Source organism: Glycine max, chromosome 11, assembly GCF_000004515.6.
Source record: "Glycine max cultivar Williams 82 chromosome 11, Glycine_max_v4.0, whole genome shotgun sequence".
Taxonomy (NCBI): domain Eukaryota; kingdom Viridiplantae; phylum Streptophyta; class Magnoliopsida; order Fabales; family Fabaceae; genus Glycine; species Glycine max.
In genome coordinates this window covers 34,030,713-34,053,065 of record NC_038247.2, presented here as the reverse complement: position 1 = coordinate 34,053,065, position 22,353 = coordinate 34,030,713, and the positions used below count along the sequence as shown (strand labels likewise).

General features: G+C 35.6%; 1 protein-coding gene and 1 non-coding gene across 2 annotated transcripts; one reads left to right on the top strand and one right to left on the bottom strand.

Moving 5' to 3' along the window:
- Positions 1–9,527: 9,527 nt before the first annotated feature.
- LOC112998467 (small nucleolar RNA R71) lies at positions 9,528–9,634 on the top strand. The gene has a single exon (XR_003263569.1). It is a non-coding gene; the product is annotated as a small nucleolar RNA R71 (small nucleolar RNA).
- A 3,758-nt stretch (positions 9,635–13,392) lies between these two features.
- On the bottom strand, positions 13,393–21,727 carry CRK33 (cysteine-rich receptor-like protein kinase). Its single transcript, XM_041006854.1, is given in 9 exon segments — positions 13,393–13,540; positions 13,542–13,751; positions 13,839–13,995; positions 14,125–14,349; positions 14,438–14,658; positions 14,790–14,917; positions 15,090–15,212; positions 15,565–15,959; positions 21,348–21,727. Coding segments are annotated over 9 exon segments (1,947 nt in total). The 3' UTR covers positions 13,393–13,432.
- Positions 21,728–22,353: the final 626 nt, after the last annotated feature.

The following is a 22,353-nucleotide window of genomic DNA, read 5'->3' as shown; positions in this document are numbered from 1 at the left end:
AATGATTTTCAAATAGTGTAATCGATTACACTATATTAGTAATCGATTACAAGTGAATCTGAATGTTGGAATTCAAATCCAATTGTGAAGAGTCACAACTATTCATAAAATACATTGTGTAATCGATTACACCATTATGGTAATCGATTACTAGTGAATGTTTTTGAAGAAAGTGTTAAGAGTTACAACTCTTAACATGGTTTTCTCAAAAGGTATCAAGGTTCTATAAATATAAGACCTTGGCACGCTTTTTAAATATACAATAACACAAAAAAACACATCTAATTACATAGAACTTTCCACTGCTTTTCTCTTGCAAAACCTTAGCCAAATTCATTCTAAGTTTTTGTTCAATCTTTCCTTGAAGAAAGGAAAATTCTCCAAAAACAAAAATTGTGCTATCCTTCTGTTTTTCTCTTCTTCTTCTTTCCTTCTCCCTCTTGCCAAAAGAATTCAAAGAACTAACCGTCTGAGAATTCTTTTGATTCCCCAAACAAAGAATTCAAAGAACTAACTGTCTGAGAATTCTTTGCCCAAACACTGAATTCAAAGAACTAACCGTCTGAGAATTCTGTGTAAGAAGCGGGTAGCTTCTTGGTTGTAATAGTGAACACAAGGGAGGGTACATCCTTTATGGTTCGCTTCAAGTAGAGGGTACATCTACTTGGTTGTTCAAAGAGAACAAGGGGGGCTACATCCTTTGTGGCTCTTTGCTTGTAAAGGATTTTTACAAGGAAAGGAAATCTCAAGAGGTTGCTTGAGGACTGGATGTAGGCACGGGTCGTTGTCGAACCAATATAAAACTTGTGTTTGCTTTCTTCTTCCCTACGCTCTTTACTTTTCCGCTGTGCACTTTTTATTTCCGCTTTACTTTTGTCTAAGTTACTGTTTTTGTTCTTTACTTTCTCATAACTTAGTAGTAAAGCCTAATTGAATTTAGTAACATTAAGAAGGATAAATTTTTAATTAGTCAAGACATGTTCATAATTAATTCAACCCCCCTTCTTAATATTTCTGAGGCCACTTGTCCAACAAAAATTGGAGTATCTACTCTATAAAATCACACTACAAAGAAAAATATGTACAATTCCTACAAATAGAACCATAAATTGGAGGTAAAGCGCTAATTCCTTGCAAATATTCAATATCAAACTAACTCATGAATAACAACTATCAGGCCACTACATGATTGATAAAGTTCACTAGAGAGGGCTCGAGGGGTTGATGTTGGAAGCTGGCCCATTTGAAATTTGAGATGGTTGAGAGTTAGCCACAAAATAGGGGGAGTCGTGCCTAGAAGGAGCAACCAGACTTAAGACAAAAGGGGAGGCTATAATACGCTGAATAAAACTCAGAAGAGGGTTAAAATCAAGAGATAAATTTTGATGTTCAAGAGCGATGTCATTTACCTTCATATAGATTGAGTTATTCTGAATTTCTCCTACAATAATTTGTTCTTGTGTAGGAGGGGCTTGCGAAGGAACATAAGGCACCCCTAAGGCTTCATAAGAGGGTTCCTAAGCATTGCTTGGGGTAAATTGTGAGGGGGACAATTAAGAGTTGGTTCTGCACTTAAATCTTTGGGAACATGACGAGTCCCTGTTTTATGGATTTACATAACATTACCAACGACCTTCTTTGAAACAAATTTAGCCTTGGATTTCTTATAGTTGGTGACTAAGTGACCAATAGTTTGACAAGAGGAACGAAAAAAGGACGTTTTTCATATTCAACCTTAATGGAAAAAGCATAACCCTCCCTTTGCACAAGTATTTGCTGGTGGAGGTTCTTGGAGAGGTTAATGACAATCAATAGACGAGCAAAGTGACCAAAAGTGTACTTCAGAGTAACATCATTGATAGAGATGGGAACTCCAATGGCCATCCTATTTCAAACAGTGTGGTTGGTCGTCAGTACTCATGAGGCAACTGATCGAGACCATACCCGAAACAAATAAACATTAAAAATGCAGTATCAAGGAAGGGATCCTAGGTCGTCTCCCAACGAGCAATGGTCAACCAAACGTTCATAACAGATAGTAATAAAACAGTAACGAATTGCGGGGGGAGTGTTTGTTTGTGTAAATTAAACCGCAAGCAAATTCGAATTAAAGAAATAACATAATTAAAACATGTTGTTCCCCCTTGATTCACAAGCAAGTCTCTTATCCTAGGTTACAAGGATTTATCCCTAATCAGTTCAACCACTTAATCCAACCCTAAATTAACTTATTAAGCAAAAATCAACATAAGGTTGTCATTATGTGATTAAGCAACACATACACCAATTAATCATGAATGAAACTGATCATTAAGAATGAACATAAATTAAGCGCAGAGACAATTAATCAAGCACTAAGCATGCATGGATTAATAGCAACAATTACAGAGCAATTGGTGAAGAGGAAAAACTGATCAGAATTCAATAATAATAACAAAACCTCAAAGAGAGTTGTGTTTGATCCTCAAGAGAAAACAACGCTGGAGACTTAGCCTTCCATTAATTAGCAGAAAACGAAATTGTAAAAAAACAAATTTTATTGCTATGTGAACAGTGTGCGTGAACAGTAAAAACTCGAATTGCAAAACCCTAAAATTATTCTCCTCTCCCCAAAACTCTCTAAACTAAAACCCTGGTGCTATTATATAGGTCCTCAGCCTCAAAGCTTACAAATCTGTTTTAAGTCTAATCCCATAAACGAAATAAAATAAAATCTGGACAAGATAAGATAAGATTGGATGAAATAAAATCTGGACGAAATAAAATCTAGATGAAATAAAATCTGGATAAGATAAGATTTGATAAAATAAAATTGTCTGCTCTCTTCAAGTCCAAACCCAATTCCGGATTCAAGTCCAATTGCTTATAATTCTCCTGAAATTAAATTAAAAACACAAAATTAGTCAAGTAGGCCCAAATGATAAAACTGCATAATTAATTTGACAATTAAGGCTAATCAGTAATTAAAATGGTGACAAAAAGGGTTAAGAAATAGGAGAAAATAATGACACATCAAATCCCCCAACACTTAGCCTTTTGCACTCCTGGGCAAAATCAAAAAGCAAAGCAAGGAACAAATCCAGAGACATTAAACAAAAACAAACAAACACAAAAACATTTGCATAATTCTCAATAAATCTCAAGAATGAAAGGAATGGGCAACATCCAACACGTAAAGAGTTAAAGAATCAAGACAGTAATGAAAATCATCCAAGCATCTCAAACATGGCAAGATAGTCAACCAGCTCAAGCATGAAAAGTGATAAAGCCTCACAAGATATGCACTCTATCTCTCAAGTGTCTAGGCTACTATTTACCCTCAAAGCACCCATGAAAACAAACACCACATAGACTTGGCAAGACTCTAAAATTGACAACCACACCATAAACACATGCACATAAGGATCAAAAGGTCTTTTAAGGTTGTAATGGGGCCAAGGATAAGGTAGAGGAAAATATGGGATAAGTAGCTAAAACCCAAACAAATAGAGGAGCAATGGGGAATAAGTGGGAACTAAGAAAGAGTAGTAAACCCCAAAACCAAATCAAAATCAACCAAGTCCTCAAATCAATCCAAGTCTTCAAACCAAGACCTCATTTATTCAACTTCATTCTTTTTCTATTTTTTTCTTTTTTTTTCTTTTTTTTTTTTTGACGTGAACAGTAGCAGTAGCATTTGAAAGCATTTTGAATAATTGAACAATAAAGCAACAATTAGGCAATATATATATATACATCAAGCATGGCCAAAATACATCATCAAGCATGGCCAACATATCATCCAATGAAACATACCCCCCCACACTTATTCCCAAAACAATTCCAAAGCTCCAAAATTCCTTAAGGGTAGGGTGAGATCATGGTTTTTCACTTAAGGCTTGTAATGAGCTTCAAAACAAAGAAAGGGGAACATAGGCTCAAAGGGGCTATCAAAGGAATTAATTCAAGGTAGGCTTATTTGGCTAGAGGCTTATAAGAACAAAATGCATAAATCATCTCCCAACATGCATGTGAAGCAAGAAGTATCAACAAGAGTCAAGCCAAGGCTATTGTGCAAGCAATCAATGGTGCAAAACACACCGAATAAAATAGATGATGATGGCTCAAATTCTCACAAAGGGTAAATCTATCACTTTCAATTCAAACTTTCAAAACTAACTTGGCATGTACAGAAAAACAAGGATTTCAATTCACAAAATGCCAAGAAACTCTTATTTCAAAAACAATTACCCATTACCTGTACATAACCCAAAATTCAAAGAGAAACATGCAATGTTGTACACATAACATAAAACTAAAATAACAAAATTAACCTAGAAAACCTAACAAAATTAAACTAGAAAACCCCAAATAAAGAACAATCTCCCCCCCATACTTAAATAACACATTGTCCTCAATGTAGCACAATCATAAGATCAAGAGCAATCAAAACAATCAATAAATTTGGACAAGTGCAATAAAAGTAAAGAAGGAGATAGAAAAAGAAAACTCCCTAAGTCATGACAGAAGATAAGTAGGGTGAAGTAAGGAGGTCTCCTCCACCACTACATCCACCAAGGAGAAATTTATGAGGAATGGTTTCAGCCGGTATCCATTGACCTTGAAGCTCTTATCTATGGATTCACTTTTGATCTCAATTGTACCATAAGGAAAAACATTAGTCACCACAAAAGGACCAATCCACTTTGACCTCAACTTACCACTCATGAGTCTGAGCCTAGAGTTATACAATAAAACTTTCTATCCAACCACGAAGTCCTTCTTAGCTATCATGGAACTTCTTGGTCTTCTCCTTGTAGAATTTGGAATTCTCATAGGCTTCTAAACGGATTTCATCTAGCTCACTTAGTTGCAACTTCCTTTCCTCTCCAGCCTGATCAATAGAGAAGTTGCAGGTCTTTACAGCCCAATAGGCTTTGTGCTCTATCTCTACAAGAAGATGACATGCCTTGCCAAAGACAACCCGATAAGGAGACATTCCTATGGGTGTTTTGTAGGCAGTCCTATGCGCCCAAAGAGCATCATCCATCCTGGTGCTTCAATCCTTTCTGTTTGGCTGCACAATCTTCTCCAAGATCCTTTTTATCTCCCTGTTTGAAATCTCAGCCTGCCCATTAGTTTGGGGGTGGTAAGGTGTGGAAATTCTGTGCACGACCCCATACTTTTTGAGCAAGGAATACATGGATCTGTTACAAAAATAGGTGCCTTGATAACTGACGATGGCTCTAGGGACTCCAAACCTGCAAAATAGATTAGATCTAACAAAATCCACAACAACCTTAGCATCGTTAGTTCTGGTGGGTTTGGCTTCCACCCATTTTGAAACATAATCAACAGCAAGGAGAATATAAACAAAACCAAAAGAGACAGGGAAAGGCCCCATAAAATCTATACCCCAGACATCAAACACCTCACAGAACAACATGGTTTGTTGAGGCATTTGTTGTCTCCATGAAAGTGAGCCGCCTGCTCTCTAACAAGCCTCACAAGTGCTACAGATTCTCCACGCATCCTTGAAGATGGTGGGCCAATAGAAACCGCAGTCAAGCACCTTACGAGCTGTCCTCTATATGCCAAGATGGCCACTTGGTGCGGAACAATGACAGAATTGCAGGACCGAGTCGATCTCATGGTCTGGAATGCATCTCCTAATAACCTGGTCACTGCACAACTTCCACAAATAGGGATCATCCCAAATATAATGCTTATCATCGCTCTTAATTTTATCATTTTGAGCTTTAGATGCCAAGGGAGGAAAAACAGAAGCAACCAAATAATTCACAATATTAGAAAACCAAGGAATGGGGAAGGAATAAAAAATGTTATACAGAATGTACAAATGGTCATCTGGAAAATCATCCTGAATGGGTGAGTCCTCAGACGCACGCTCAATCCTACTCAGGTGGTCAACCATGAGGTTCTGTGCACCGCTCCAATCACGGATCTCCAAATCAAACTCTTAGAGCCAAAGCATCCACCTGATCAATCTAGGCTTTGATTCAGCCTTCTTCAACAGGTACTTCAGAGCTGCATGGTCAGTATAAACAATAACACGAGTACCAAGCAAATATGAACGAAATTTCTCAAGAGCAAAAACTATCGCTAATAGCTCCTTCTCTGTGGTAGTGTAATTTGCTTGAGCAGCATCCAAAGTTTTGGAAGCGTAGTAGATCACCCGAGGCAGTTTGTCAATCTTTTGAGCAAGGACAACCCCCCAATGCGTAATTGGATGCATCCCACATTAGCTCAAATGGGGCTATCCAATCAGGTGCCTGAATGATAGGGGTGGTAGTCACCGCACGCTTGAGGCAATCAAAAGCCTCTTTGCATCGGTCATAAAAATCAAACTCCACCTTCTTTTACAGCAGATTGGATAATGGAAGGGCCACTTTGCTAAAGTCCTTGATAAAGTGCCTATAAAACCCTGCATGACCAAGAAAAGAATGAACCTCTCGCACGCAAGAGGGGTAAGGCAATTGTGAAATAACAACTATTTTGGCAGGATCTACCTCTATGCCCCTACTGGAAATAATATGCCCTAAAACTATACCTTGTTCTACCATGAAGTGACATTTTTCAAAATTCAGCACAAGGTTAGTTTCAATGCACCTATTAAGAACTCTATCCAGACTATCCAAACATGCATCAAAAGAGGATCCATAAATAGTAAAGTCATCCATAAACACCTCTATGCAACTCTCTAAAAAATCACTGAAAATGCTAAGCATACACCGCTGGAAGGTACCAGGGGCGTTGCATAGGCCAAAGGGCATCCTCCTATAGGCAAAAGTGTCAAAGGGATAGGTGAATGTGGTCTTTTCTTGATCCTCAAGAGCAATATGAATTTGTAAATAACCAGAAAAACCATCAAGAAAACAGTAATGAGACTTACCTACCAAGCGCTCAAGCATTTGATTAATGAATGGCAGGGGAAAATGATCTTTTCTGGTTACCTGGTTTAGCCTTCTATAATCAATGATGACTCGCCAATTGTTCTGCACTCTTGTGGGGATAAGCTCATCCCTTTCATTCTTAATCACTGTGAGGCCTGTCTACTTAGGAACCACTTGGACTAGACTCACCCACTGGCTGTCAGAAATAAGGTAGATGATTCCAACTTGTAAGAGCTTGGTCACTTCCTTTTTCACCACATCTAAAATGACGGGGTTGAGTCACCGTTGTGGCTGCCTCACTGGCTTAGCTCCATCCTCTAAAAGTATCCTATGCATGCAGATAGATGGGCTAATACCAGGAATGTCTGTTAAAGTCCATCCAATGGCTTTCTTGTGCTTCTTGAGCACTAGCAACAACTTCTCCTCTTGCTCAGCAGCAAGGGAGGCAGATATGATCAATGGAAATTTTTCTTTGTCCTCCAAGTAAGTATACTTGAGGGTTGCTGGCAAGGGCTTCAACTCTGGTGTGGGTGGTGGCTGAACAGTGGGAGGAACCGGGGTAGGAGAAGAAGAAGGTTCCTCAGCCTATACCTCATAAAGCAAGTCAGAAGTGTATGTACTTCTTGCAACATGGTTAGTGCATTCTGACTCTAAAAAATCAACATCAAGAGGTACAACACCCAGAAAATCAGAACTAGACTCAAATTCAAATTCTCTATCAGCATAAAAATCAGATACAGGATCAAATTCAAACTCAGATTCAGATTCAATGCATAAGGAATGACAAGTATGTAGATCAGATAAAAATGGATGTTTCCTACCATGAAGAACAGAAACAAAATCAAACATATAATCATCAACAATCTGATCAATTATCTTAGCACGAAAAATAGAATGATCCTCAGATGGATGTTTCATGGCATCAAGAATGTTAAAATGAACAACAATATCACCAAATTCCATAGACAATGTGCCAGCATAAACATCTATCTTGGTTCAGGCTATTTTCATAAATGGCCTACCTAAAATAATTGGAACTGAGCCATGAAAAATCCCTCTTCCATATTAAGAACATAAAAATCAACAGGAAAAATAAGTTCACCAACCCGAACCAGCACATCCTCTATGAAACCTGCGGGGTAAGCAACACTTCTATTTGCCAAATGAATCACCACATCTGTAGATTGCAAAGGTCCAAGAGATAAAGAATTGAAAATGGAAAGAGGCATGACACTAACTGATGCTCCTAGATCTAGCATGGCATTCTCAAATTTATTGTTCCCAATAATGCAAGGTATACAGAAAGTACTTGGGTCCTTACATTTCTCAGGAATGTGAGGAACAGATTTACCTATCAATGCTGACACATTTTTGGTCATGCTAATCCTTTCATTTCCTTTGAGCTTCCTTTTGTGGGTGCACAGCTCCTTTAGAAACTTGGCATATCTTGGAATCTGCTTGATGGCATCTAGCAGAGGTATGTTCACCTCTATTTTCCTAAAGGTCTCCAAGATCTCCTTTTCCACTTCTTCCATTTTTTTGTTTGGAATTGCTCTAGGTGGAAATGGAAGAAGGATAAGAGGCTGTTGCAACTCATAACTACTAGAAGAAGGTCCACCTGCATGAAAATTTTTGTTAGCTCCCTCATGATCAGGAAGCTTTTTCTTTTGTGCAACTATCTCATCCTCTTTTTCAGGTGCAGAATGAAGCTTGACAGGTTCAGGTGCAGGTGCTGCTATTGGTGGAGGCACTTGAATTTGCTAACCAGACCTTAAGGTAATGGCACTCACATTTTTCGGATTCTGCACAGTTTGTGAAGGCAATTTGTCAAAATTTTGGGACTGAGCTTGGTTCAACTGAGTAGCCATCTGCCCCATCTAATTTGTCAGACTCTGAATGGAGGCTTTTGTCTCTTGCTGAAATTGCATATTCTGGATGGTCATTTGCCTCACTAACTCTTCTAAGGAAGGTTGAGGAGGGGCCTTAGTTGCTTGTTGTCTTTGTTGTTGCTGCTATTGTTGTTGCATTGAAGGAGGAACATATGGCTTGCTTGGACCAGCAGCATTTTGGAAAGGAGGGACAGGCTGTTGTTGATGTGGAGGACTTGTCCATCTCAAATTTGGATGATTCCTCCAACCTAAATTGTATTTGTTGCTTGAAAGATCATAATTATTTTGTTGTTGTTGGTTTTGCTGCTGAGGGGCTCTATTATAAATGTTTGCAGCATAAGCTTTAGGTTGCTCATTGACTCCAGATTGCTGCAAAGAAGGATAGAGATCTATATGGTGATCTACAGAAGAACATAGGCCACAGACTCTTGCAATAGGTGCAGATGCAGATTTCTTATTCATGGCAAGCTGAGTCACTAGGTTGACCAAGGCATCAAGTTTTCCCTCAAGCTTTTCATTTTCAGCAGATGAAGATGAATCTGTGGCCACCTCATAGACTCCTCTAAGGACAATAGCATCATTTCTTGCACTGAATTGTTGGGAGTTGGAAGCCATCTTCTCAATCAAATTCCTAGCCTCAGCAGGAGTCATATCACCAAGAGCTCCACCACTGGCAGCATCATTCATACTTCTCTCCATGTTGCTAAGTCCCTCATAGAAATATTGCAGAAGGAGTTGCTCAGAAATCTGGTAGTGAGGACAGCTTGTACACAATTTCTTGAATCTTTCCCAGTACTCATACAAGCTCTCTCCACTAAGTTGCCTAATGCCTGAAATGTCTTTTCTGATGGCAGTGGTCCTAGATGCAGGGAAGAATTTCTCCAAGAACACTCTCTTAAGGTCATCCCAGCTGGAGATGGATCTGGAAGCAAGATAGTACAGCCAATCTTTTGCCATTCCCTCCAAAGAATGAGGAAAAGCCTTTCGAAAGATATGATCTTCCTGGACATCAGGGGGCTTCATGGTGGAACAGACAATATGGAACTCCTTAAGATGCTTATGAGGATCTTCACCTGCAAGACCATGAAACTTGGGCAGCAAATGTATTAGTCTAGTCTTGAGAACATATGGAACACCCTCATCAGGATATTGAATGCACAAGCTTTCATAAGTGAAATCAGGTGCAGCCATCTCCCTAAGAGTCCTCTCACGAGGTGGAGGTTGAGCCATGTTCTCAGTATGAAAATTAGTAGTCGAATGCTCAAAATCAGAATATTTAGAATCACCAGCAACAAAATACTCAAAATGCTCAAAATGCATAGAATGATCAGGATGCACACTATGCCTAACTAATCTATGAAAGGTTCTATCTATTTTAGGATCAAAGAGTTATAAATCACCTAGATTGCCCCTAGTCATGCACTATGTGCAGCAAATCATGTATCTCTCAAATAAGTACTAAGGGAGGGTTAAAACTACAACTATAGTCAAATGATATCCAAATGAGCTGAAATTTTGTGAGCAACACCTTAAAACCATGAAAAGATAGCACAAAAAATTTCAAATATAAATTCAAAGGCTAACTATAAAAACTACCTAAGCAAAGTTAGTAAACAGTTGATTTTTTGAGTTTGGGAGACCCCAATTGGCTAAAGCAGGTTGCCATAATATGGGAAATTGTTTTCTACCCCAAATGCATATATAATAATAGTCATTCTGATACCCGGAGCAAAAGTTATGGCCGTTTTAAGTTTTGCTAAAAACAAGTTCCCAAATTTTTTGTCTCTCTCAAATACTGCCACACCAAGTCCTCTTGATATTTTTCCCACAAAATATGGATCAAAAGAAACTATCACACAAAAAATCAGCCAAAATAACAACTCTAACTATCAAAACAAAAATTGCTAATTAAATTGCAAAATCAGTCGCTAGTTCCCAGTCGTTAATCACTGTTCACAGCAAAACATAAACTGAAACAGTTGCTAAAACAGTCGCTAAACAGGGGACACGAATGAAATGCAAAACAGAATGCTACACAAAATAAAACAACTCACACTCACAACCTAAACGACAGAGCTACACACAAAACAACTAAACACTATTATGAACCTTTGGCCCACTGCTCCTCGGCAATGGCGCCAAATTTGATCGAGACCGTACCCAAATCAAATAAACATTAAAAATGCAGTATCTAGGAAGTGATCCTAGGTCGTCTCCCAACGAGCAATGGTCAACCAAACGTTCATAACAGATAGTAATAAAACAGTAACGAATTGGGGAGTTTGTTTGTTTGTGTAAATTAAACTGCAAGCAAATTTGAATTAAAGAAATAACAGAATTAAAACATGTTGTTTCCCCTTGATTCACAAGCAAGTCTCTTATCCTAGGTTACGAGGATTTATCCCTAATCAGTTCAACCACTTAATCCAACCCTAAATTAACTTATTAAGCAAAAATTAACATAAGGCTATCATTATGTGATTAAGCAACACATACACCAATTAATGATGAACGAAACTTATCATTAAGCATGAACGTAAATTAAGCGCAGAGACAATTAATCAAGCACTAAGCATGCATGGATTAATAGCAACAATTACAGAGCAATTGGTGAAGAGGAAAAATTGATCAGAATTCAATAATGATAACAAAACCTCAAAGAGAGTTGTGCTTGATCCTCAAGAGAAAATAACGCTAGAGACTTAGCCTTCCATTAATCAGCAGAAAATGAAATTGCAAAAAAAAGAATTTTATTGCAACGTGAATAGTGTGCGTGAACAATAAAAACTGGAATTGCAAAACCTTAAAATTATTCTCCTCTCCCCAAAACTCTCTAAACTAAAACCCTGGTGCTGTTATATAAGTCCTCAGCCCCAAAGCTTACAAATATGTTTTAAGTCCAAGCCCATAAATGAAATAAAAGAAAATCTAGACAAGATAAGATAAGATTGGATGAAATAAAATCTGGACAAAATAAAATCTAGATGAAATAAAATCTGGATAAGATAAGATTTGATAAAATAAAATTGTCTGCTCTCTTCAAGTCCAAGCCCAATTGCTTATAATTCTCCTGAAATTAAATTAAAAACACAAAATTAGTCAAGTAGTCCCAAATGATAAAACTGCATAATTAATTTGACAATTAAGACTAATCAGTAATTAAAATTGTGACAAAAAGGGTTAAGAAATAGGAGAAAATAATGACACATCAGCAACCCATGGAATCTAACCCAACATTGAGCATGGGTCTGCTTGATGAGATTCGGGTTGAAATCTGGAGTCCATGCTAGCAAGCGCAAAAAGCCTATGTGAAGGCCAATGTAATACATCAATTTGATAATGTTGAGGTCTTCGGCAGAGGAGAAGACAAGCTCATAATATCCCTTTCCAAGAGGGACCCTAGACCATGACCCAATCGATTTCCAAGAGCTTTGACCGAAGATATGCAATCTTGATGGGTGAGGAGCACTTTGAAAGAAAAAGCCTACCATGAAACACATTGCTACAATCTGCAATACCTGCCATGGAAACTAGTATCTTATTTCTGAGATTTTGATAGCTAGCACATCACCTTTGAAGCAAGGCTTTGGAAGGAGGTGAAGAGGAATAACTAGGAGTTTAGAGATGATCTGCGCAAAAGATTTCAAAGAAGAGGGTGGGGAGGTTGATATTAGCTTGGCAGACAAAGGGGAAGAGCCAAGAAAACCCCAAGGATAAAGGGGATGGACGACAACCATGGAAACACCTTATTGGTACACCTCAACTTTTTCAGCTTTTTTTAAAATGGTTTTACATTTTGCAATTTTCAAACAAGTTAGGCTACAAGTCTTGTCTTAACAAACCACGGTAGATCAGATTTTTATGCTAACTTTTAGGAAATAAAAGTCGTGTTGATTAATTGGACATAAAGCTATTTTATCTTCTGTAGGCACCATCTGTAAATTGTTTTTTTTTTAAAAGAAATTTGTAAATTAGTTGTTCACTTGTTAATTTGTCCTTCTATTAGCACTTGTTTTATTGTTGAATAAAATAAGTCTTCCGTAGTCTCAATTTCCTCCTTGTTTCCTTCCTACTCAAGCACTCACAATAAGAAAAATGATCTATGTCTACGGACAAAACCCATCACTAGATGTTAAAAATATGTAGGTGAATGTATTAAAGACATTGACCTATGAATATTTTGGTCGTCAACTTTGAGGGACATACAATGACAGATTATAATCTATAAGTATAGATTTTACCTATGGATTTACTTTCATCTACAATTATATTTGATTGTCACTATATGCAATTCCTACAATTCACAATGTGGGTAGGTAAAAGTCAACTTATATCTACAAATTCCAACTATAGGTAAAAACTTTAACTTAATTATACCTATAACCTCCAGCCGTAGGTAAAAATCCTTAATTTATGCTTACCTTTGAAAAATTGTAGGCATAAACCATTAACTTGTATTTATAGGCTTTAACAGTAGGTATTGTACTTATAGAGATATTAAGAGTACTCTATATATACACTAATCAACAAAACCTTAGGAATGAATGGCAATGTACAAAAATTTTCTCTTTAAAATAAGATTTCCAAATAACTATAATAACCACCTTTAATAATGAACTGAACAAATTTTTTTTTACATCATATACTAAATCATCGAGCAAGTGCTATATAATTGGAGGCAGTATCATTAGTCATAGAGGAACCAATAGAAGCACAAATTTCTTTTTGGGGCCTTAATTTCATCTCAATAAAGATATATAGGCATCAAAGGTCTCAGATGCTCAAGTAAGTCATTGCTACTGAGTTGGACTACTACTTCAGACATGGCTGGCCTCATTGTTGCCGATGCTTGAGTACACAACAAAGCAATGTCTATAACTTTCTTAACCTCTTCCGCGTCATAGTTATTTGGGTCTAAGCTTTTGTCCACTAACTCCAAGTGCATGCCTTTCTCATACAACTTCCATGCCTGTTGTAAACAAAACCATGAGTCATATAGTAAAATATTATAACAAAACAACCAATTTTCAGTATATATTAATGGGAAATTCCTTACTCGTCGAAGAAGATATTCTTCATAACCATCATCATCAACTTCGACATCAGTACTCTTTTGACCACTTATGATTTCTAATACTACAATTCCATAGCTGTATGTATCAGCCTTTTCTGATAATTGACCTTGGAGTGCATATTCAGGTGCTGTGTATCCCCTGACAAGTGCATAACATTTATGTCACATATAAAGTTAAGAAATTATTAGACTATTCTGCATGTGGGGCCAGTATATTTTACTTTTTAAAATTTTCAAGGTGAAGCATTGGTAATTTATTTTAACTTACAATGTCCCAGCAAATCTTGTGCTAAGATGAGATTGGTCCCCTGGTAGGAGTTTCACCAATCCAAAATCAGAAATTTTGGGTTGAAATTCTTCGTCCAAGAGGATATTGCCACTCTTAATATCTCTATGTATGATAGGAATATGAAAATCCTCATGTAGATAAGCCAATCCCCGTGCTGTGCCCAAAATTATATCATAGCGTTGTCTCCAGTTGAGTGAACCTTTTCTTTTATCTGATTCCCATGTTTATATGTTCAACACTTTAGAGGTAAAGAAAAGAAAACTTACACAAGTTGCTTCTATTGCAAATTAACATTTTACCAGATAAGAATTTGTCAAGGCTGTTGTTTGCCATGTACTCATAAACAAGAATTCTGTCTTGGCCTTTGCTGCAATAACCAAGTAGCCGAACCAAATTTTTGTGATGAACATTACTGATGAGCGTTACTTCACTTTCAAAATTGTCGTCTATGTTGTTGCCTTTTCCTGAAAGTAACTTTTTTACAGCAACAACTTTCCCGTTTTTCATCGTCCCCTATTCAATAGCATTAGAAATAAAAAATTCTTCTTGAAAGTGATTTATCTTTATCATTAGATGTTTAGCTTATAAGTAGTATTTCCTTCTTAAGCAGGATTGAAATGTGAGGAGGAACAACTCAAGTTTACCTTGTATACAGTTCCAAAGCCTCCTTCTCCTAGTTTATTTTTCTCACTAAAATTTTTTGTTGCAGCTTTCAAGTCACTGTACCTGTACTTGGTTGCATCTTTCAACTCAGTTGCTCCCAATATGATACCTGCTAAGTGAAATATAAGTTTGATTTTACTTTATATATAAATATAAATAAAGAAATGAATTCATCTATGTTTAGGAGAACAATGATATTTTTAGACATGATACTTTGGTAATAGTCGGATGCAAAGCATCACATAAAGACTTTCCAAAATCCAAATGGTCTTATTATATACCTCTAGGAACTCTCGTGGGACTTTGGAATCTTTTATGCCAGGGTAATAATATAAGAAGGATCCCAGCAAGGAGTGCACCTGCAACACTACCACCAATAACGACCCACTTCCTCATTGAACCTCCTCGTCCTGCAAGACAGAAAAGAAGTTGACCTCAAATATTCCAAATGATGTGTCCGTTCAAGATGTTGGCCCGAAAAGTACTAGAAACAAGTTTTTCTAACAGACTCTTTCTAATGCATTCTCTGCTATTGATTAAAATTTGTTAGAAATATCAAAATCATGACTGAGCTACATTAATTCAGTACGTCTCAAAAAAATTTAAAGTGATTTTGATATATTTCTTCCAAAATTAAAAAGTGAATTAGATATGTGCTACTAGCCTTTCTCATTATACAATAAGAGATGGCACACCACTAACCCATTTTTGTTCATTCAAGTCAACATCTATTAAATGGAGTTATGGCATTTGTACCTTGTTTTAAGAAGGGACTGATATCAATGGTTTGGTTATCAGCAAAGAAGGGTGTGTCCGAGTATCTCATAAAGCAGCCAGGAGGATCAAATGCCCTACCATTTGTATTGGGAAGACAACCTTGTATGTCGCTCTGTTCAATTGACAAACAATTCAAACAAGTGTCTCGTGTGAAAGTTTCAGCACATTGTGCAATGGCATAGATTGCACCGCCAATCACTTGTGTCTTGGTAGCTGCAAAGAAACCAGTAATTTTCGGTGTTGCAATTTGGAGGTTCATTAGCAATTGTTGTGTAGATGTACTAAAAGCAGTGGCTTCAACTGCTGTCTGATTTCCACAACTCATACTGTTGCCAGCAAGAGTGGTCTCGCGAAAGAAGTCATCGCTCTCATACCTTAACAACACGTTTGAAAGTATCAAATAATAAACTTGTGATGAAGACATAAGAAAAACTAATCCACATTCTCAATCATCTATATATAAACATCTTATTGGTTATTTGTGTTCATGTAAACAAAAAGCAGTGTTGTCATCTGCAGTCTGATTTCCACAAAGTGTGCATGTGGCTTCTAAGATGTTCTCTTCGATCGAAGAAGTCACTGGTCTCGTACCTCAACAGTAAAATACATTTGAAAGCAATAACATCAAAGTCAATTCTAACTTAGTTTCATGAACTGCCAACCCACATGTTCTTGTGACGAAAACATCTAAAATCCATAATTCACACGGCCTCAATAATCTATAAACACCTAGCTTGTTGATAATTTATGTTAAATTTAACCTTTAACTTATTTGGACAATAAAAAGGAGAAAAAAAAAAGAAAACAAGAAAAATTAAGAGAAATGTCTATCTATGCTTAAAACGAGAACAATATATATAGAGAAGTCTAAGTTTTGGTTTTTTTTTTTTTATAAACAACATGTATTTTTTACTGGAAGAAGGTAACATTTATAAAGAGAAATAATCTATGTTTGAGGTAAAATTATTATAAGTGACAATTTTTTTTTTATATTTAAGACATTTGTATATCTTAAACTTGAACTCAACACCACTAGCTAGTTATGTTACAAAGCTATTTCTACTCCTAAGAATATACTAAAAGTTATATAAAGAAGAAAAACATAAACTTGATATTTCATTATTAATACCTCGATAGACTGCAAACTTTATAATGTATAATGACTCTAGTGAATGACATTCATGGATTTGTTATCATCTAATATTTTAAGAAATATTAAATAAATCTAATATTAATTAAAATCAAAGTTATTTAATGTTAAAAACCATCTATTTCGACCTAGAAAGGCCCATCCTATCAAGTTAAGTTGAAATAAGCAATTACATTTGATCTACACACTCTTTGGTGTACTGCTTTTTGTTTTTACATGTTTAAAACTCCATCCTACATTTTATAGGACCAGTGATGCAGCTAGTCTTACTCATTTTAGCCATATCATAGTGTATACACACCATATGAGTGTCAAATAATCATATTTGAATTAGGAGCCATAAGAATGCACTACTAAAAAAACATTTTGGACTATGGCAGATTCACGACAGTTATACAAAAACGGTCTTAAAAAAAAGGTGGTGACATTTTTATAAATAATTATAATTTTTTAGAGATGATTTTCTTAAAGCCGTATTGCATTACTAGGCCGATTTCTTCAAGAACCGTCTTGGAAGATGCAAAACGCATTACTAGGCCGGTTTCTTCAAGAACCATCTTAGAAGATGCATTTCACTTTTTCATAAGGCATGCCTCTCTCTCAACAACGCCCTTACACATTATTCAATCGTTCTCACTTCCGAGCCAACACAAACCCTATCACCCAAGGAAGAAGCTGAATTGCATCCTCGTCATGGAAGAGGAGCACCGTCACCCAGGGCAAGCCCTTGAACAAGGAGCAGGAAGAGGTTCTTCGCTCCAAACCCTCCGTCCTCGACCTCATCGACAAGCTCGATAAGTTCCAGCAACCTCTCGCCACCGCTCTCTCCAAAGAGCTCCAAATCAACAGCACATCTTCTCAAAACACTCGCCACAAGACCGAGACTGAGACCAAAAATGAAACTTTTCTCCACTGGCCCCATTGTCGCAATCATTGTGGGGTCCGTTCTTGGCTTGGCGTTGTTGTTGCTGCTGCCGTTGCTGTATCTCCGGCGGCGGTGAAGACAGCCTACGAAGCCACCAAAGGTGGTGGTGAAGGACCATAATGTCCCAGCGGAGGCGGGGATGTCGTTATCGAAGGAGGATATCACTGGGGTTCAGTGGAGGCAGAGAGGAACAAGCTTGTGTTCTTCGAAGTGGGAATTTACAGTTTCGATTTGGATATTGCTCTCAAAACTAATGTTTGCGGCTTACAGTACCTCCTTAGAGGTAAACTAATCTTTTCTTCTTTTTTTTCCTATTGCAGCTTTTCCTTGTCGATCTATTGCCAATGGTTTTGACTTTACTATTTTATTTAGATCTGCTTAGATTGCGCTTCTGATTTTTTGATTGTAGAGTATTGAACTTTTATTGATGTTTGGATCTGGCTTTTTTTCTTCTCAATTCAATTATTGATTGTGGACAAGCGTGTGTTTCACGCGTATCTAATTATTTTATTATTTTATTTCTTTTCGTTAATTATAGCTAGGTTATTGATTTTTGCTGATGTTGTTTGATTTGATTAACGCAAAATGCTTTGATTTTCAATAGTTATGGGAAGCCTTTAGTCAGTGATTGTGAGTTGCTGGTTTTTATTGGTTATATTGTTTTGAATAGTATTGCCTATGATTCGAGTAAAATGAGTGATAATTTTGAGCTAGGCTAATTCTCTGCTTTACATATTTAGGTGTGGTGTGGTGTATAAAATATTATTTATGAAGGAATTTTGCTTTGTGACATTCTTTGCTTTTTTTTTTTTTTTTGGTTTCTGTTTTCTCTCTGACTCCTTTCGTTATAATGAAATTTAGAATGGAATGATGTGGGAAGTTCAGGAGAAGGTTAGTTGAATGTTCTGAAATTATGCCGATTTTTATTTGATTGTAATATTCCAAGAACCTGCTTCAATTTCTATGGCTGTTTGGATTCATTTTTGAAACAGTTTGGTTACACATGGGTGACTAGCTAAAACTATTTCTTTTTGGATTCATTTTTATTTCTCCGCTTACAGTTTCGAAGCGGAGAGATTAGTTTACCGCTTAAGTGACCTGACGTGAGATTCATTACTCTCAAAAACATGATCTAATGTTTTTGGATTCATTTTTATTTCTTTGCATCATTATCCTATTCATTGTGGCTTATTATCCTAATATATGAAGCTGTGATTTTCCAATCATCATTTTCTGCATGACTTTGTAAAGCATAATATATCTACATTTTGCATGATGCCAATACTGCAGAGGTTCTGGTACTTGAAGACATAGCCAGGTTGTGGTACACAAAATTTTGGAGTCACTCCAGTAGTCATTTCTTCATCTCACGGCTCAAAAGGTGAGATTCTTCATTTCACTCCATGCATATAGCATATTTATAGTTTAAGACTAAAAATAGAGCACACAACACTCACTAGGGTGTAAAATTTAGTATAATTAAATCAAGATTTTTATTTAAATTTATTTAATTAAAAAGATCTAGCTTTAGATGATCCAAAAAGCTTTTTAAATTTAACGGACCGACCTATTTAATGAAATGTTATTATTGTTAAATTTGTTATAATTTATTAAAATCATGCATTTATTTATTTTTTTTAAAATATTAAACATGATAGTGTAGTAAGTTTTTGCGAAAACTTGAAAAAAAAATTAATATGATGGTTAAAAAAAAATTGTGGTTGTTGTTAACCCCACATGTGATATTATACTGTATGTGATATTATATATGATTACATGTATATATATTTTTTCATATAGGTGCATCTCAACAATATGCTATAAAATTAAAGAAATAACTTTTTGATGTCTTAAATTTCTGTTAAAAAATATTCCTTTTATTTTCAATTAAGTGACAAAATGAGTTGTGTTATTCACTGTAGCCGGCTACATATGATATGATGTTCTAACTCTTAGAATTAAAAATCATTTTTCAAAAAAATATATAATTTTTTTATTCTCAAAATGTATTAATCCAAACACAATAAATATTTTGTGAAACAGCTAAAAGCAAAGTCATTGAGTTTCATAAAAAAAAAAATTGCTTACTTTTTCAATAAGATGCGACCAGAAAAATAGTTTCATTTTACCACATTAACCAAATATATGTTTTTGTTGGACTGATTTAACATGTTATTTTATTAGAAAGCCAATGCGCTTTCAGTGGCCATCGAAGGAATAAACAAAATAGTTACTAGGTCTAGGAATCTTGTTTCCCTATCTGCACAACAAGTCGTGGATTGTGACCCTGCTAGCAATTAATGGTTGTGCTGGAGGCTTTTACTTCAATGCATTTGGTTATGCTATAGACAATGGTGGCATTGACACAAAAGCTCATTATCCTTACATAGCCCAAAACGGTATTCCTAGCTTGGTACAGACAAATGCCAAAGCATGAATTTAAATTTAAATCTAGTTAGTACTTTGTCAATGAATTTTAAATCAACAGGTTAAATGTTCAAATTAGATGAAGTTGAAGATCAATTTATTTATTTTTAATTTCACTTGTTTCACCTAAATAATAGGGCCAGTTGTTCATTCTTTGTTAATACTTTGAAATCCAACATTTTGTAATTAAGTCATTGTTGTTGTATTATCCCCATCTTTGTGCAGTTTAACACTCCCATTATTCGGTTTGCAACATGCTTGGAGTTTGGGAATGGCCTCCTGGAGATTTTTTTTCTTTCTTTTGTTGTTATGAATATATTCATTGTAACGTTAATCATTTAGCCAAAAAAAAATAACTTCAGATAATTTTTTTCGGTAGTGTCTTACTGAATACTAAAATGAATGTAAATGTTAAATTTAGAATAAGAAGTATCTAATGATATATGTGTTGTTAGTTTTCATTCTTCTAATTATTTGCTTCCTTCACCTTTTCCTGGAAAAGTGGATCCAAAATTTCTGTTACTTTATAACTTAATGGTGAATAGATACAGTACACTACAAATGCGTTAACACCTATAGGATTCTAACCTCAAGTTTAATTTTAGCATCTGATAGAAAAAGTATGTAAATTTGGTATTGAATCATATTGTGAAAATTATGAAGAACTATTTATGCTTGTGAACATTATATGGCATGGTATCTCATATATTTTTTAATTATTTATGAAAATTATGAATAACTATTTCTGCTTGAGAACGTTATCTAACTAAATCTCATTTTTTTATTTAGAGTTTGTGTATATGATAACAAAAATTAAAAAAAAAAACATTCTAAGATGGTTATTTAAAAAAATGTCTTAAAATATTTATATTTTAAGACAATTTAAGGAAAAATTGTCTTAAAATCTTTAGTTCATTTTTTTTTTTAAAAAGACATTTTAAAATGGTTTTTTGAAAAATTATGATTTTTGGGATAATCATCCTAGAATTTTCAATTTTTTTAATTTTAAAAAAAAAAGTCTAAAACAGTTTTGGGTGAAAACCATCTTAGAATATCACTTTTCTAAATAACATAAAAATTTTCTTAAAATGATAATTTTTCTAAAATAATTTTTAAAGATTCATCCTGAAAAATTTTAACTTTCCACGACATTGACTAAGACAATTCAAAATCGTCTTTTTGAATGTGTTAAAATCTGTTGTGAAAACTCTTTTTCCAATGATGGGTTATTTAACAAACATTAATTAGATGGATGTGTACCTGAGGAAGCAGCCGTCATAAACGACACGGGCACCGTTGTTGGTTCCAGTATAGCAGTTGCGGATTTCGGCGGCGGCGGCAGCTAAGCAGGTGGCGCAATCAGTGATGGAGAGGTAGTTGACGCATTGAAACATAGCATAGACGGGGCTTGTTCCGGTGACTGATTGAGCCGTGGCAAAGTGCTTGCTATTGTTGCTCACCTGTGCTCTCAGGTCTGCAAAACTTGCGTTTAGATTTTGGTAGAAGTTGGACAAGTTGGGTACCCCGAATCCACTGCACTCTGATACTAGTAAAAAGAGTTGAGGGTCTCCTACTGCACCCTCAAAGCTCCAGCGTGACCAAAACACCAAAAAGGTTAAGGCTACGAACTTGAATTGCATTATATTACTCTTGTGATTCTCAAACTAGGGTTCAAAAGATGAGTTTCATATAGGTCTTAATGAAAAAAAAGTAGTTTTTGATGATGTCCATGCATGGGTGGACCATGGACGACTAAGGATAAATTTGTGTTAGCTATATATAAGAAGGAAGAAGTTTAATAGATGATAAATATACAAAAGAACTAAATTTCTTCAATTTTAAAAATAATGGACTAAGTTGTGAAATTAAAAATGTGAAACCAAAATCATGAAATGACTATACTTTTCTTTTACCTGTCATGAAATGACTAAATTAGAAGACAAAAATACAACTAATTCAATGTTTTACTAACTCCCAAACAAATATCTGGTTATAAACTTCCAATTTTCACGAAGGATTTAATTATGATGACATCGAATCATCCTGCACCTATGAGGCGTAGTCAACAGTCATCACACGGATTAATTGGCTGGTATCCACCTTCATAGTACTAACAACAGCGTAGTTGTAGATTTTTTTAGGAAAAAAATTATTATTAAAGATAAATGATAGTATTACTCTTCTTTTTAAACTGTTCATATATCAATGTTTTATCAAAAAAAATTTGAGAAAAATGTTTTACCAATTTTTACACAATAACTATTTT